Genomic DNA, 18,933 nt, shown 5'->3' on the forward strand with positions numbered 1-18,933 from the left:
TACCACTACTTTCATGACGCTTGCCTTAGCATATTATTACAGAGAAAAAGTAATACAACGCCAGTATAGAAGCGTCACTTCAAAAAGAACATATTTTTTTGAGAACCTCTGAGCAAGTTATAGGCTAAACTTTGATTCTTAAAATTAATTGTCGCTTATACACAAACAAGAATTTCGTTAATTGTATGCTATGCAATCTTCTTCTTCTTCGGCACTACAGCCCAAATTGAGCCTTGGCCTGCTTTATTTTTTGCCTCTACCCTTGCTTGTCTGTGGCTGATCATCTCCATACACGGACTCCTAAAAGGGCTTATGCGTCGCTGTTTACTGTGTCTTCCCAGTGCTTTCTGGGCTTTCCAACCGGTCTCTTTCCCTGCATTCTAGCAGTCAGTGCTCTTTTTGGTAACCTATCCTCTTCCATTCTTATCACATGTCCGGCCCATTGTAATCTTTGTATTCTAATCAAGTCTGACAGTGGTGCTTCCTTATAAAGCTCGTTGTTGTATCGACTTCTGAAGATTCCATTTTCCCTCACAGGTCCTAGTATTCTCCTCAGTGCTTTCCTTTCGAATGTATTGAGTTTGCTTTTAGATGTTTCTTTCAGGACCCATGCTTCACTGCCATAGCATGCTATTGGCCGAGTTAAGGTTTTATAGATTCTCATCTTTGTATTTCGGTGGACATTTTAAAACCGAAATATATGAAAGAGAGCAAAATAAGCTCTGTTTGCCTGCGTTATTCTCTCCCGTATTTCTCCATCTTCTGATCCGTCGGCATATATTTCTACTCCTAGATATGTAAACTTTCCAACCGTTTCAATGTCATCTTCATGTATAATGTATTGTGGGACTATATTTCTTCTCGTCTGAATCATTATTTTTGTTTTTTCTGTGTTATTTCCTAGCATTTTTGTTTGCTTTTTTAACTCTGTGCATGTTTTACTCATAATATTACTATCATAGGCATAAGCGGCCAGTTGAACCGTTCGGTTGGTCAGTATGTTTTCTTGCCCAGTTTGCATTTGCTTAACTGCATACTATAGTGCCAGGTTAAACAAAATTGGAGCCAGCCCATCTCCCTGCTTTAATCCCTGCGAAATTTTGAATAAATCTGTTCAGTGGTTTTGTATTCGTACACATGCTTGAGTTTCATCCATTGTGGCTGTAATAAGTTTAATTAGCTTGTGTGGTATTGCCAATTCAGTCAATATATTGTAGAGTTTGTTCCTTTTGACTGAGTCGTATGCCTCTGTTTGACTGTAAATATTTGATCCAGTGTCGATCTTCCCCGTCGTAAACCCGTTTGATACTCTCCAATAATATTTTCTGCTAGTGGTTGGAGCCGCTGATTTATAATATACGTGAGGACTTTATATGCTGTACATAATAGAGAAATTCCACGGTAGTTTTTGCACTGTTAGACAAACTGAAGTTTGTCTCCTTTTTTATAGATCGGGCATACTATACTTTTCTTCCAATCGTCGGGTATTTTCTCGTCTTGCCATATGTCTTTGATGAGCGCGTGGATGTGACTTGTTAGATGGTCGCCACCTATCTTATACAATTCTGCTGGTATTTCGTCAACTCCCGGGGATTTATTGTTTTTCTGGGCCTTAATAGCTTCGAGAACTTCCTCTCGTATGTTATACAATTGTATGTTAATTGTATGTCATATAAATATCAATAAAAGAACAATACAAAAAAAGAAACAATAAACTACACCTATTATAAACTACGATAAAAGAGCAGGTGTACAGAACTGTCACTTTTTCTACTGTTAAAAATACGAAGTACCTATGGTTAAAAACTTGGTATTTACGAGTCATTGTATATTTAAATCTTACCTTGGGCAGTACTTGTTGTTGTACAAGTACTGAATCCAACGCCTTGGCTCCTTGTAGCCTTCTGCTCCAGAACACTTTGTACCTCTCTATTGGCAAGTCAGAAATGGGAGGAGTCCATTCCAACAGTACGTTCAAGCTGCCATTTGTCTTAACTAAAGGACCTACAGTCACGTTTTGGGGAGCCTGTGGAGGCTTAGGATCTAAAACCAAAAAATTATTAATATGTTTGTAGTAAATAAAATGAGAAAGAAGAATTTGAAATGAAACAACCTAATATAAAATCCGTTTAAAGAATAGGAGATTTTACTTTACTAAAACCTTTCTACAATATGAAATGCAATAAACACAACAAGCAAACTATTACTACAACAGACTTCCAGACAAAACACACTTTATTCGAAAATTAAAGGGTGTACTGGAAAAATTTACCTAAATAGATGGAAACATGAAGGAATTACAGTGAAACAATGGACTTTAGGTAAAAACGAAAACAAACTAACCACACTAAAATTAATAACAGGCGGAAACCTACGTAACCCGTCGGTCAATAAGTCCCGAGCCTAACTAGTACAGCAACATTTTTTTGCAATAATTATTCTTTATTTATCAAAATAATCTCCTTTAGCGGCGATATAATCATACCAACGCTTATTTAATTTTTCGATGCCGCACTTATAAAACGATTTAGATTTGCCTTCAAAATAGGCTTCAGTTTCGGCGATTACTTCCTTATCGGAGATATATCTGCATTTTTGCCATCATTTTCATCGACCTGTGACACGGTCTTGGTGAAACCAAAATTTTTGCTTGAACAAATAAGGCCTTTTCTTTACGATTTCGGTCTTCAAACGCTCCAATAAACCAATTTAGTAGTCCCTATTGATTGTTTTTACAAACAATTCCTTATGGGTTTCAACATACAGGGACCATAACCTTTTTGGCGGTTTGTTGCGTCTTTGAATGGACGTCTTTGGACGACTTTCTCCGGGTGCTGTCTACTCAGATGACTACCGATTTGATTCCAGAGTGAAGTGATGGATCCATGTTTAATCCATTGTAACATACCGATGCAAAAGCTGAGACTTATTCCCATTAAACATGTCCAAACAGCTCTAATATTCATCAATTCGTTATTGTTTTTGCTCTGGTGTGAGAAAACACGGCATCCATGTGTAAAATAGTTTTCTCATACCAAATGTTCATATACAATAGTCAAGGTACTACTCTTTGATTACTTTGAAGTATCAGCCATCCCTTGCAATTTTGCGATTTTCTGTAATAATTTTCAGCATTTTATCGATGTTTTTGAGAATAACTACATCGTTTGGCTTCCGGAGTGCTCAGCATCGTTGGTGACCGTAAAACCGCGTTTGAATTCGGCGAACCATCGTTAATTGGTTGTAATCGATGGAGTAGAGTCCTTGTAACACTTTTTAAGTCACTGCTCAATTTGGAACGTATTTTTCCCATCAAATAACAGTGATAACTCAACGTAGGGAATTACTTTGAAGCCATTGTTTATAAAAATCACAAAGTAGCCTCAGTTCAAACACTGTAACTCGGTAAATAATAATCCAAATGACATTCAAATTTTAACAATATACTTTCCACGGTTAGGACTACCGAAACGTAATATGGAAAATTCATCTCATGGTTCGGTCCGGGACTTATTGACCGACGTATTCTATACTATATCTAGTTCTTTGTCTATTACTGCTAGAAAGGTAGCTGAAGCACTATGAACATTTAAGAATAGAAGTTCACCTCGAGAGGAAAGCATACCAGAGGAGATCTTAAAATATTGTGGACTAACATAGGGTGACCATGGTTTTTCGACAAAAAAAAAGTACATTTATAATTTTTAAGGAACTACACTGCTAATGACCTAGGAAATTTTTCTGGTAAAAATTGTAGGAATTTTTATTCAAACAAACAATAAATTCAAACAATAGGACAATATCTATACTGAAAGTCGTCATGCAAGTCTACACAAACTTTAAAGTTTCGTGCAATGAAATGTTTCAGGTCTTAAAGAGTAAACCACAACTTCTCAAGGAAATTCATGGTTCCAAAAAGTACGACTGGTACTAAAATGATCAAGCAGGAACTTGAACAAAAGTTCAAGCAGAAAAATAGTTTTTTAAATTTATATATATATATATATATATATATATGTATATATATATATATATATATATATATATATATATATATATATATATATATATATATATATATATATATATAGGACAACTTAGAAGACCTACAAGTTCTTATGAACAAAATCACGTATTACAGTCAACAATATATACTCCATATAAACGTTAAGAAGACAAAGCTTATGTTAATTAGCAAGAAAAGAATAACAAAAGGTCAACTATACGTCAACCAATCCCCTGTAGAAAGAGTCACGCACTACAACTACCTTGGCACCATAATAAATGAAGAATGGACCAACAACCAGGAGATTAGAGCACGCATCGGAAAAGCTAGATCCACCTTCAATCCGGTGGGGGCCATCTTCAAGAGTCACAACCTCTCTCTTGATATAAAAGTAAGAATGCTGCGATGCTACGTCTTCTCTGTCCTTTTTTATGGTGTTGAATCGTGGACCTTGAACAAAGATATGTGCAGAAAACTGGAAGCATTTGAGATGTGGCTATATCGAAGAATGCTTAAGATCCCGTGGACTAACCGAGTCACAAATGAGGAGGTACTCAGAAGAATGAATAAAAACCGAGAGGTACTGACCACCATCAAATCTCGAAAGTTACAGTTCTTCGGACATATGCGAAATGAATCCAGATATGCTCTCCTTCAAGCCATCCTGCAAGGAAAAATATTTGGAAATCGAGGTCCAGGAAGAAGAAGAACATCTTGGTTAAAGAACCTCAGAATCTGGTTCAAAACAACATCTGTGCAGCTTTTCCGCGCTGCTGCAGATAAGATAAAGATTGCCATGATGATCGCCAACATTCGTAACGGATATGCACATCAAGAAGATGATATATATATATATATATATATATATATATATATATATATATATATATATATATATATATATATATATATATATATATATATATATATATATATATCTTTAAGGAATATGACCGTTTAATTTAATATAAAAAAGTGCACTCGCAAGTGAATGGGATGTTTTCGGTCAATTTGGAGATAAAAAAGACAAGAGTTGTGCTACTTTATCTATTTAATGAAGACGTTTCGCCCACTATTTAATGAGCATCATCAGTTCATCTAAAAGAGTGTTAATTGGATATATTCTGTAACTTTTAACAAATCGAATAGAAATGACCAAGTCGAATCGTAATTACCTGAAATCGGAATGTTGGATATCTATCGCGTCGTTTTTTTGTTTGGATTGGCATTCTGTAACTCACATCGTAATCGGTGTAAATCGAAAACGCCAACTTCTACCTGACGCGCTCAGAAGTTGGTGGCAACCCCGCACTAAAAAGAGAAATAAGTGTTCTGTGACGTTATGTTACTGGAAAGGCTAGTGCGCCCGAAAAATTAATCAAAAAAGAAGATTATATTTCAAGCTTGTCGTCAAGTAGTTTTGATTTGTTTTGGTTAAGTTTAAAATGTTCGGTACAAGAATACAAAATGGCAAGCGAAACACCAAAGAAAAAGACATCTGCTGAGCAGTTAAATTATTTAGTAAACTTTATCTAAATAAATAACACCACAGACTAAAAAATGTCAGACTAAAAAAGTCAACAAATAAATGTCAAAACAAACGTCAAGACCAATTTCGATGTCGAAACTTGATCTCGACAGAGCTTGTCTAGTCGAAATCAATTTCTACACAACATTCCGATAGTAGAAGTCGAGATGAGTTACAAAATACCGATTCCTAAAATTCCGATCCGACTTGCTGACCTCTATTCGATTTGACTCATTTCTATTGGATTTGTAGTTACAGAATAGGGCTGATTAGCGATACATCTAATATGAGAAACAATTAAGTAAATGATTTTACCTTTAAAAGATCTGTAGCGTTAAAATGGTATTAATGTGAAGGACCATCAAAAAGGCAAACATCAAAAATTAATCTAATAAATACATCAGCAAAAAAAAACACAGAAGCACAGAACGCCGGAAGATTTCTAATTTACGTAATTTTATATTAATTTTTTTTAATTTAACTTTTGACAACATTGATTGATTATAAAATCTATAAAAAAATGTACTTGTCAATTTTGAAATGTTATATTAACAACGGCACGGCTAGGGTTCTTGACTGTTATGTTAAATACTTCATTTTAGCACTGTATATATATATTGTTATGATATGTAAAATCGAGAAAAATATTGGTTTGTTTAAAAATATTTCAAAGTTCAAAAACATTAAAATAATTCAGATAAGTAGGATAATATCCAACAAACATTTCGGAGAAGGAAAGTTATTAAATCCTTGAATTACCTGTATCAAACAAAATGTAAGCTTTACATCAATCATTTCTTTGTTAAACGTGAGTGACCCGCATAAGTTTAAGTGAAACAAAAGACAAATTGAAACTGGTTTTTACAAATGCATTAGTGCAGTGATTAAAGACAATAGAAGATATTTTAGAAAGAGGTTTTTGTTAGTTTTAAGATTTATAGAAAAATATTATTTGTAAATAAGTTTTAGGAAATTTATAATTATAGGTAAAAATTTGTTTGTTATCGAAATGAAGAAATGGGGGAATTGTGACGAGTTGTGATTGGCGGAGATTGAAAAAGGTGGGATAAGTGTGTGGGAGAAAGTTTAGCGAGATTGAGGAGAGAGAAAAGATATGAAGCAGTGGGTTTCCAAGTCTTCAAGAAAGAACAGTGTTTGTTCTCTGTCGGTTCCCGAAATGTAGCAAGCAGTAGTGTTGAATGTTAGTGAGTTTTTGTGGAGTTAGTGTATCTGACAGAAGCTGAAACAACAAAATATTGTAAGTCATATTTCTCTACTTATATTCCAAGAGTCACTGTTCAGGCCAACGAGAGATTCAGTTTATCGTAAAGAGAAGATATTCCAAGAGTCAATTTTTCACTCGGGCCAACGAGAGATTCAGTTTATCGAGAGGAGAAAGGCTATCATAATTTGAATGATTTGTGCTTTTGAAGGAGATCATTAAGGACGATATACTTGCAACAATCTGATGTAAGATTGCTGATTACATAGGGAGCGGTTGAGAGGAGATAATATAATCTACAAGGAACAAGGATTTGGACCACTCATCATCAGAGAGAGATAATTTTGTTTTCTGCAGTTTTTTCTTTTATTGATAACACAATTTTTACACGTAATTGAGAAAGGATATAAATATTTGGATTAGGAGAGTTAGAATAGTTTGGGATTTTGAGATTTCAATAAATATTGTTTGTACCATTAATTTTTGATTGTTCACGTACGGAGAACAAAATTTTGAGAATCCTTATATGAGATTTGTTTATTGAAAACTTTTGAGTGTGAATTATTTCATTATTTTTATTTCAATATATAGTGTTAGATCATATGTGTTTTTTATTATCCCGGTATTCTCTGGACCTTACCTTTCACATGTAATAGCATAGATATTGAAGCACGAATTTAACCCTGAGATAAAAGAATTAAAAATTGTGATAGAGTCATAATCATATCATTTAATTAATATTAATTATTAAAACAAATTAATTAGCTAATTATTGCTTGGCGCACCAAGACTTTAAATATAACAATAACTGGCTTCCAAAACGTGGGGCTTGAAAATATCGCAGCTTTACATTTGAAGGAAGGGAAAGAGATCTGGAATAAGTACAGGTGATCCAGAGATAAAAACATATAACATTGAGGGAATTTGAATTTGAAAATATTTTGACAATTTTTCCAGGGAATATAAATTTGATTTATTGATTGATCGTAGTTAGTGGATATTTACTGCTATTGAATTATTTGATTTTATTTTCTTTACCAATCGTACATTTGATATTTATTTTGAATTATTTGAATTTTACTGATTGCATATTTGATATTTGTCGTGAAAATTTAATACATTTGGGGAGAAATACTGTCGTGTTCTGAAACATATAGAGTGTTGTAAAATTTCACATTTGGCGGGGACAAAAACAATAACAAAAAGTAACAACATGTCTGTCACAAGGAGACAAAGTAAAATGCAGGAAAGGAAGGAGGACAACAGAGAAGATGAAACAATTTTGGAAGAAGTATCGGATAATGAAGGAAATGTGACAATAGTTGAGGAGAGAAAAGAACTATCAGGAATAGATAAAATATTACAACTAATGCAACTCCAGTCACAAACAATGGCAGAAACAAAACAAACAATAGAACAAAAATTAGAAGAAAATGATAGAAAAATGGAAAAGCGTTTTGACAAATATGAAAATGAGGTAAAAGTCTGTTTAGAAAAAGTCAGAGAAGAAACAGAGAGGAAACTAGAGATGCAGAGAGAAGAAATAGAAACTAAAATGAAAGATATTAAGACTGTACAGAAAAAAGAATTAGAACAGTTAGAAGAAAAATTTGAAATGGCGCTACAAGAAGACAGGAAGGAAATAGAAAGAAGATTAAAGCAAAATGAAAAACAAATGGCAGAAATTGAACTAAGAGGGGTAGAGAGAAAAGAAGTTATCATCCATGGAACAAGCGAGTCGAAAATACAATTTGGCGGGGATATTCGGAAAACACACCCAGTACCGTTTGTTAAAAATTTGAAAACCAAATTACAACATATTAGATATTTTGACGATTGCAAAGAAACAATTAGAAACCATTTGAAAGAAGGAGCAGCGTTATGGTATGAAAGCAAGGAAGATGAGTTTGAAAATTGGACAGATTTTGAAAATAAATTTCTCAACTATTTCTGGGGGAAAAATAAACAGAGAGAAATCAACCAAGAGCTACAGAATGGAAAATATCACGAAAAAATGGGAATATCTGAAGAAAGATATGCTTTGCAGATATATAACAATTCAAAATATCTAGAATACAAATATTCTACCGAACAGCTGGTAGAAATGATCAGCAGACATTTTGAGGAAACGTTGGAAGATCACGTGATTTTGAGAAACTATCAAGATATTGATAGTTTGTGCCAATTCCTTCAATTAAAAGAAGCGAAAAGAAAAGAAATGAGAAATAGAAGACAACATGACCAATATAATGGACCGGAAAGAAGGTATTCATCAAATTATGACCAGAGAAACCGACATCCCAGATCAACAAACGAATATAGGCCGAGAAATTACAATAATTACAATAGAGAACAAAATTACGATAACAGGAATGACACACAACATAGAACATATGAAAATCACAACAGGAATAGAGATGCACAAAATACTCCGAATAGGAATACTAACGAACAAAGGGATGATAGAAATAACCAGAGCTTCCAACAACAAAATAGAAGGGAGATGAATCATGTAGCAATAGGAAACGAAAGACAAATCTCTAATTCTAATCTAATATTTTTAGATGCATTTATAAAACATAAAGCAATTAAAATTGTGATTGATTCTGGCTCGGAGATATCGCTAATCAATACAAAACTAGTAAAAGAATTAAATTTGGACAGATTTGTGTATAAGATTCCTAGGGTTGATTTAGTGGGTGCAAACAATAAAAATTTGACGACAGTAAACGAAGGTTTGGGAGTACAGATAAGAGTGGGAAACAAATTCCATATTATGAAATGTGTGGTGATTGAAGATTTAAATCATGATATGATAGCGGGAATTGATGAATTGAGGAAAAAAGATATCACCATAAATTTTGCGGAAAATAAAATGGAAATCAGAGCAGAACCAGACAACACAGGAGAAGAAAAGCAAACAGATAGGAAAACAAATTCTGGAAGGATCAATGCACAGGAAAAACACAAAGAAATCGATATGACTGTAGAGAATAAACCGAAAGTACAAGAACAAGATCTAACAGAAGAGAAAAAGAGAAGGAAGAAAAAGAAGAAGAGTTCGAAAAGAAAGCAGGAAAATAAGATGGAGACCAGAGAAAAACAGGAAATAGAAGGTACAGAAGAATTGTCGGCAACCGACGATAAAACAGAATGGAAGCAGGAAGAAAAAGAAAGTATCATCAGAGAAATGAAAGGAATAGAAACATGGTGCTCGGAATACCAAAGGGAATTAGAGGATAAAAGGAAAACAGAAGAAAAAATGGCACTAATGGACGAGAATCCAGAATTGTGTGAAGAAGTATTATGGACAGTGAACACATATGAACAAAAGGAGGATGAAAGAAAAATAAATTGTGGAGAAAACATAGAGAAGATTTTAAGAAACCATGGAGATCTTGTTAATAAAGTAAACCGAGTGGCTAAAAATTATGAACTTTCTTTGAAGGGAAAATACTTGGAAAAATTTAAAACGAAAATATATCCAATCCCGTATAAAGACAGGCAATATACGGGGTATTTTTAACATTCACGACATCTATCAATATCATGAATAGATTTTAATAACATAGTGAAATAATTTGATCCTAGAAAACTTTTGTCATTTTTAAAATTTAACAAAGAGTTTTCGGCAGATCAAATGGCGGGGATTTGTTATGATATGTAAAATCGAGAAAAATATTGGTTTGTTTAAAAATATTTCAAAGTTCAAAAACATTAAAATAATTCAGATAAGTAGGATAATATCCAACAAACATTTCGGAGAAGGAAAGTTATTAAATCCTTGAATTACCTGTACCAAACAAAATGTAAGCTTTACATCAATCATTTCTTTGTTAAACGTGAGTGACCCGCATAAGTTTAAGTGAAACAAAAGACAAATTGAAACTGGTTTTTACAAATGCATTAGTGCAGTGATTAAAGACAATAGAAGATATTTTAGAAAGAGGTTTTTGTTAGTTTTAAGATTTATAGAAAAATATTATTTGTAAATAAGTTTTAGGAAATTTATAATTATAGGTAAAAATTTGTTTGTTATCGAAATGAAGAAATGGGGGAATTGTGACGAGTTGTGATTGGCGGAGATTGAAAAAGGTGGGATAAGTGTGTGGGAGAAAGTTTAGCGAGATTGAGGAGAGAGAAAAGATATGAAGCAGTGGGTTTCCAAGTCTTCAAGAAAGAACAGTGTTTGTTCTCTGTCGGTTCCCGAAATGTAGCAAGCAGTAGTGTTGAATGTTAGTGAGTTTTTGTGGAGTTAGTGTATCTGACAGAAGCTGAAACAACAAAATATTGTAAGTCATATTTCTCTACTTATATTCCAAGAGTCACTGTTCAGGCCAACGAGAGATTCAGTTTATCGTAAAGAGAAGATATTCCAAGAGTCAATTTTTCACTCGGGCCAACGAGAGATTCAGTTTATCGAGAGGAGAAAGGCTATCATAATTTGAATGATTTGTGCTTTTGAAGGAGATCATTAAGGACGATATACTTGCAACAATCTGATGTAAGATTGCTGATTACATAGGGAGCGGTTGAGAGGAGATAATATAATCTACAAGGAACAAGGATTTGGACCACTCATCATCAGAGAGAGATAATTTTGTTTTCTGCAGTTTTTTCTTTTATTGATAACACAATTTTTACACGTAATTGAGAAAGGATATAAATATTTGGATTAGGAGAGTTAGAATAGTTTGGGATTTTGAGATTTCAATAAATATTGTTTGTACCATTAATTTTTGATTGTTCACGTACGGAGAACAAAATTTTGAGAATCCTTATATGAGATTTGTTTATTGAAAACTTTTGAGTGTGAATTATTTCATTATTTTTATTTCAATATATAGTGTTAGATCATATGTGTTTTTTATTATCCCGGTATTCTCTGGACCTTACCTTTCACATGTAATAGCATAGATATTGAAGCACGAATTTAACCCTGAGATAAAAGAATTAAAAATTGTGATAGAGTCATAATCATATCATTTAATTAATATTAATTATTAAAACAAATTAATTAGCTAATTATTGCTTGGCGCACCAAGACTTTAAATATCACAATAACATATATATATATATATATATATATATATATATATATATATATATATATATATATATATATATATAAATTTTAAAAGCCAATTTTCTTTCGAAGTTCCTGCTTGATCATCATTTTGGTACCAGTCGTACTTTTTGGAACCATGAATTTTCTTCAGAAGTTACTCTTTAAGAACTGAATCATTTTATTGCACGAAACTTTAAAGTTAGTGTAGACTTGCATGATGGCTTTCACAGTAAATATTTTCAACTGCGGTTTGTTGGGACTGCAATAGTTATTGTTATTTGAGAACAATCGCTCAAGCGACGCACTGGTCCCAGGCACACAAAAAATAAACTCACATAGAATTTTGAGATGTTTCAAAGCACTTTGTTTTTGTAAGATTTCGAGCCATCGATCTTGGGTAGAAATATTTTTCGAATTCCAGTCCATTTATCACTTACTAGTAAGACTACATGTAGTAGTAGATGTAGTGGCGGATTTAGACATTTTCCCCCGGAGGGGGGAGGGAATTTCCAATGAAAGATTAATAAAAAAAAACATAAAAAAGATAAAGCCAATAAAAGATATTAAGTTCCCTTAATTAGCCTAACTATTTTTTTATAGCTGGTTTATTGGGTTGAATTTATTTATCTGTCTGTGGTTTTATGTCAACTACTATATTTTTGTTTCAAAAATTTTATTTACCCTATATACCCATTTACCTCCCCCCATGTGTATCAGAAAGAATCCAATGAAACTGACAGTAAAATTATATAAAACTGCCATAAGACCAGCTATATGATATGTGGTGGATATGCGAATGCTTCGATGTATGAGCCGAGTGACAAAAAGAATGAAATTAAGAATGAGTACATTAAGAAAAAACTAGAAATGTCACCAATTGATGCTAAAATGAGAGAGCATAGCTAGGTAAAGCTGGCTTGGCCTTGTTTAAAGTCGACACGCTAATCAGTCAATACGAATAATTTCTAAGAATTGCGAACAACACCAAATAAGACATGGATGGAGACGCTTAGGCAGGGCATATCGATAAAGGGGATTAATATTGGTATGAATTAAAATAAAAACTTGAGAATGTTTTAGATGGAAAAATGTAATTTGGGATCCTGAGACATAGAAATAGATGCACAGATAATGATCGAGCTATGAAGAGTAGGGATCTAGAAGAGGGGAAAATATTGTAAAGAAGTTTATGGTCATTAAAATAACCTAATTGGGATACAGTGCAGACTCGAAATTATTTTTATCTATTTCTTAATATTGAAAATAACATTTACTATAATATACAAGTTACTTGCTGACACCCTGAAGGGCAACGAATTCTCGGAGAATCCTCTCGTCCCGTTTTCATTGATAGCTGCTATTCGGAATTGGTACCATCTTCCAGGTTTCACGAAATGCTTCAATAGTCTGTTAGATCTGAACGACTTGGAACAAGGATTCCAGTTAGTAAGCAGGTTGGAGTTATAGTACTTCCCAGCATGATGTCGTTCTTCTATAAGATAAAGCAGTCTTCCCGGTTCTGGAGCAAGGTCAACAGGAGTCCACTCGATGTGGACGGTTCGTTTTCGGCGACCTTCGATAACTTTGGGTTCTTTAGGAGTTTCTGGAAGACCTGTGGAATAATAAAAAGTTGTTTATACATTCTTTCAATTAATAATGAAACGGCTCTATTCTAAATGTTGATATTGATTTTTACTTTGTAATCAATATTTTTAATTTAAGATTTTAAAGGATTATCATTTCTAATGTAAAAATTTAGATTTATTATTTTATAAAAGTTTTCTTCTATAAAAGTAACGTTTTGATTGTGTAAGTGCTTTAGTTTTAGTTTTGTTAATTTTTATAGATCTGCTCATATAAATAAATATATATAAATAATAAATAATAAATCTACAGAGAGTGCTTCTATTTCATTATTTAATTATATCCACACTACTTTGGATCGAAAAAGGTATGTGGGTGCACTCTTTTTTGACTTAACTAAGGCTTTTGACTCTATTGACATTGGAATTATACTGCATAAATTAGAAGCCCTTGGTTTTCGGGGTTATTTCTTGAACTGGTTAAGGTCATACTTACAACATCGTAAATTCCTAGTAAAAGTCGATAATAAGAAGTCATCTATTTTTAATCTTGATCAAGGTATTGGGTCCCGTATTGGGACCCTTAATATTTCTTTTTATATGTCAATGATTTGATAAATTTTTTAACTGCAGACCATACAGTTCTTTATGCAGATGATTCAACAATTGTAGTTGACGAGTCAACTGAAGTCGAACTCATTTCAAAAATGAACTTAGTAGCACAGGAATTTACAACCTGGTGTAAAAGGAACTCCTTAATGGTAAATGCAAAGAAAACTATTTGTATGCAGTTCTACTCGCGCTATTTCTTGGTAGCATTCTAGAAAGTAATATGACATGGGATGAAAATGTCACTAAAGTCTGCAAAACAATGAATAAGGGTTACTGTGCGATCCTTCAGTTGAAAACTCTATTTAACACCAATCAATTGATAAGTGTGTATTATGCATTGGTTTATTCATATATGGCTTATAATGTTGTCTAGTGGAGAAACTCTAGAAACTCTTCTAGAGTTTTTATAACTCAAAAGAGAATTCTTTGATTGATATTCAATATTGATAATAGACAATCATGTCGTAAATATTTTATTGAACACAGACTGTTGACTTTTCATGCTTTATATATTTATAAGTGTAATATTCAGGTCAAAACTAAATTTCCAAATTTTACCCTCAACTCTGACTTTCATAATTACCCGACAAGACACGGGAGGTTGATAAGCGTTGATAAGGTTGACACTCCACAACTCTCTTTGAAACTAGCCCTGATTTTGCAGGATCTAAATTTTACAATTGTTTGCCACTTAATATAAGAAATGAAAATAATATTCAAAAATTCAAAAATAAATTAAAAGCATGCTTGATCCAATTATGCGTTTACAACCTAAATGATTATTTTGACTTAATAAAAGACTACAGGGAATGAGGACCGACGAGTTCAGAGACGCTCTATATCGCATATCTTTTTTTTTATATTTTATTGATTTTGTTTTATGTAATTGTTCTATATAACTTGTTGATCATGCTTTATGTACTATATGACTTGTCCCATATCACAATGTGATCTGATGGGATTAATAAAGAATATTCTATTCTATTCTATTCTATATTTGTTTATACAAAAACTCGTTATCCAGTCCATATGTTCAACTTGTTTCCGTTATTTTGTTTATTAAGTTTATTTTTTTATGGTATTAGAAAACACTATTGTATCATCTGCATACCGCAGGTTATTGAGCTTGACTCCATTTATTGAGATGCCTTCATCAATATCTTTTAGACCCTCTTCAAAAATGTGCTCCGAGTACAGATTAAATATCAGTGGTGAAATTATACACCCCTGTCTCACTCCCCTTAAGATTTTGACCTGATCTGTTTTCTCCATCTATTCGGATCACCGCTGATTGATTCCAATACAGGTTAGCTATTATTTTTAAGTCTCTTCCGTCAATATCTGTGCTCTTCAGCATTTCCATCACACATGCAAAACCATTACAGCTGGCATCTCCACATTTCTGAAACATACTCAGATCTATCCTGTCCAAAACCAAATCTAACAACACATAAGAAAGATCAAGGACTACATCTATAAAATACCTTGTTAGTGCAACAACTTCTATGTAGAAGAAACAGAAGGTCCACGCAGAATTTAAACTTTTACATTACAAACGATAGCACGTCAAGATAAATGCCTCCAAGAAGACGGTTTTGGGTGAGATTTGTAGCAAAAGTAGCGTAATTTAAAAAAAATCATTCTAGTATAATCGAAAAAGTGCAGTTGTAAACGTTTTAAATAGTTTTAGTGGTAAGGCTGTTTAAGCATATTTCAAATGCTTCACATTTGTTGCAAACATTTATAACTAAAATAATTGATGGATTCGACCGTTACTTGATGGAAATTCATTTTATGTAACAATAAAACACTGAAAACTTTGTTTTCAAAACTTCCACAAAATTTATTTTAAATTCGTATCACTACAGCTGCTTCGGCTGATTGCCTTTCTCAAGTGATCTGTTTTTGGCATGGGTTTACACTTTATAGTCTCTAATGAAATAGGTTGAGGAGGGGAGAACTGTTTGTCTCAAGCTGGTCATTCAGAATTATATCTGTGTTTTTTAATTTGTTGATTTCCATAGATTCTAACAAAGATAGCTTAAGGCCTTTATTTTGAATGTGTAAAATTTTAAATTCGTCATTAAAAGAATGATTATGATCTAGAAGGTGAAGTGCGTATGTAGAATCTGTTTTTCTATTATTGAAAGCCCTTTTATGTTCTGCTGTTCGTTTATTAAAATTTCTACCTGTTTGACCAATGTAAGTTTTTGGGCAGTCGCCACATTTAAGTTTGTACACACCACTGTGTAAGTATTTTTTATGTTGGCTCTTATTGTTTTTAATATATTTGCCTAGGTTTTTATTTGTTCTGAAAGCTGGTGTTATTCCTTTCTTTTTTATGTGTTTGGCTATTTTTGTTGATATTTTGCCTGTGTATGTAATCGAGCAGAAGGGTTTTTTCTCTGGTGGTGGAAATACTAAGTTCAGGGCTTTCTTGTGTAGTTTTTGATTTAACATTTTATTAATTGTTTGTTCGTTGTATCCATTGTTTACTGCTATTTGCTTAATGATATTTAATTCTGTCTCAAAATTGTATTTTGACATAGGAATTGCTGTTAATCTATGTAACATACTATGATAGGCTGCCAGTTTTTGTTGTGTGGGATGGGATGATGAATTGTGAATAGTCGTATCAGTATGGGTAGGTTTATGAAATATGGAGAAGTCATGTTTGTTTTTAAGTCTGGTAATTTTTAAATCTAAAAAATTTATGGATTGATTTTGTTCTGTTTCTATTGTAAATTCAATATGACTATGAAGAGAATTAATATATGATAAAAATTGGTCGAGTTGCCTGTTAGTTCCTGTGAAACATACCAGTACGTCGTCTACGTATCTCCACCAATATAAAAACTGTTTGAATACTATATATAACGAATTTAAAATTCTACACATTCAAAATAAAGGCCTTAAGCTATCTTTATTAGAATCTATGGAAATCAACAAATTAAAAAACACAGATATAATTCTGAATGACCAGCTTGAGACAAACAGTTCTCCCCTCCTTAACCTATTTCATTAGAGACTATAAAGTGTAAACCCATGCCAAAAACAGATCACTTGAGAAAGGCAATCAGCCGAAACAGCTGTAGTGATAAGAATTTAAAATAAATTTTGTGGAAGTTTTGAAAACAAAGTTTTCAGTGTTTTATTGTTATATAACTAAAATGCTACAGGTTTTAAAGATTACGCTCTAGTAATCGAAACTGCATGGTAGCTGGTAAATAAAAGGGATAATTTGTATTGATTTCATGAGAATAATAAAAAATGGCAAACATTGTACCACGTTTATATATTTAACACATTTATAAAAACGAAGTTTATTTGCGACAAAGTAAAAAAATTGTGTACAAAAGCTGCACTCTTTACCTTTAAAGTGCATCTTAATTTTTGTCGATAGGACCCTTTGATCAATAGACATCATTTTTACCGTCGAGCTAATACAATTTTTTTTTGAATATTAATTTCGTGCACTGTTTGACATTAAAAATCGCCGATCGCTTCGAGCGTTATTTCTGAGAGAATGGTTTATTCTACACAAAAAATACTAATAAATATTTTTGTTCAAAATTATCCTAGCTACATTTTTTATTTAAAACATTTTTTCGCGTACAGATTCTCTCTGTAAGTTTTTTTCTGTTTTCCCCCCTCTACGAGGAGAGTTTTAGGGGAAAGCCCGGGGTAGAAGTGGTATTGTAGAACTTTTTTAAATCTTTTTTGGCGTCCTAAAATTGACATTCTTTGCAAAATTTAGCTTGTTCTTATGATTTTTAGAGGTACAGTGGTATTTTCGTCTCTGACGACTGGAGTACATATTAACATGGCATGTCAGAAGAAAACAGTTTCAGAATCTTATAAAATCACATGTTTATACGGTAGTTTAGTCACCGCTATGAATGATGTGAATTAAAATTGTCAATATTGCTTGTTTATAATCCTATAGGTTCTATGGTTATATTTGTATGTGCTTTTCTATTTTTATCTATTTAGTAGTATCTATTTTTTAATTCATTGTTCGTTTTTTAGTAGTTCTTTTCTAACTGGACAACTTCAAAAACCCTTTGAATCTATTTGAACCTTTCTGGATATTTGGATTATACGTTGAAATTAATTAACTAATTGAGGGCTTTCCTTTAACACGTACTTTGACCTTAAGTAGCAATTAGGTATATTTTACCTATAAGTATACTATGACCTAATATATTATCCTTTCATCTCTATTGAGATCTAATATTTTTAAACACTTCTGCTTTAGCTTCCTCTACAGCTAATTTCATTTCCTCTTGAAAACCCTGTAATTTTGAAGCTTTTTGTAATAATTAATAAAGTAATAAGTAAGAATGATTCTATGACATAACAAATAATTTTTTATAAAGATTTTTTGTCTTCAATATTGTTTTTCATTAATAAAAGGGAAGTTGTTTACCAGTTGGTACATTCTTTTAACGTTTAGAGAACCAGATTAATCAAAATGCAATAAACTTGAGTAGAAATTGAAATCCAGTTATAGAAACACATAACTCGGATTTATATAACGAGTTATTTGTAGAACAATTCTATAAACGCGAGGAATTGTGCTAACAAATGCAAATATGATTTTGCTTAATTTATCACCGCCTTTTTATATGTATCTCTTAATTAAATTAAATGGGAGTAATAATCTTGTTAAGCCTTGTAAATTTTTTATGGCTTTGATTTTTTTTAATTGGTGTGTGATTAATAAGCTAATTTCAAATCTGTGTAGATTTAGAAACTTTTCTTAGACAACTGTATTTCATGTTAATATTAACAATGAAACGATCTGATAATGGTTTTTTAATAATGGTTTATTTTGGCCTAATTGAATAATATATTTCTAATAGTGAGTTTATTAGCTATTAATCATATAAAAACATAAGGTTCTCATCCAAT

The 18,933-nt window shown here is 32.4% G+C and overlaps 1 protein-coding gene across 1 annotated transcript in view; it reads right to left on the reverse strand.

The window, feature by feature from the left end:
- The window catches only part of Kal1 (anosmin-1 Kallmann syndrome 1), a 144,997-nt gene that overhangs the window by 42,149 nt on the left and 83,915 nt on the right, over positions 1-18,933 (reverse strand). Inside the window, exons 3-4 of the mRNA XM_072542705.1 lie at positions 13,116-13,436; positions 1,844-2,043 (exon numbers count right to left, since the gene is read on the reverse strand). Of these exons, the coding sequence (XP_072398806.1) occupies positions 1,844-2,043; positions 13,116-13,436 (521 nt within the window). The remainder of the gene's footprint in view (positions 1-1,843; positions 2,044-13,115; positions 13,437-18,933) is intronic.

Source organism: Diabrotica undecimpunctata, chromosome 1, assembly GCF_040954645.1.
Source record: "Diabrotica undecimpunctata isolate CICGRU chromosome 1, icDiaUnde3, whole genome shotgun sequence".
Lineage (NCBI taxonomy): Eukaryota > Metazoa > Arthropoda > Insecta > Coleoptera > Chrysomelidae > Diabrotica > Diabrotica undecimpunctata.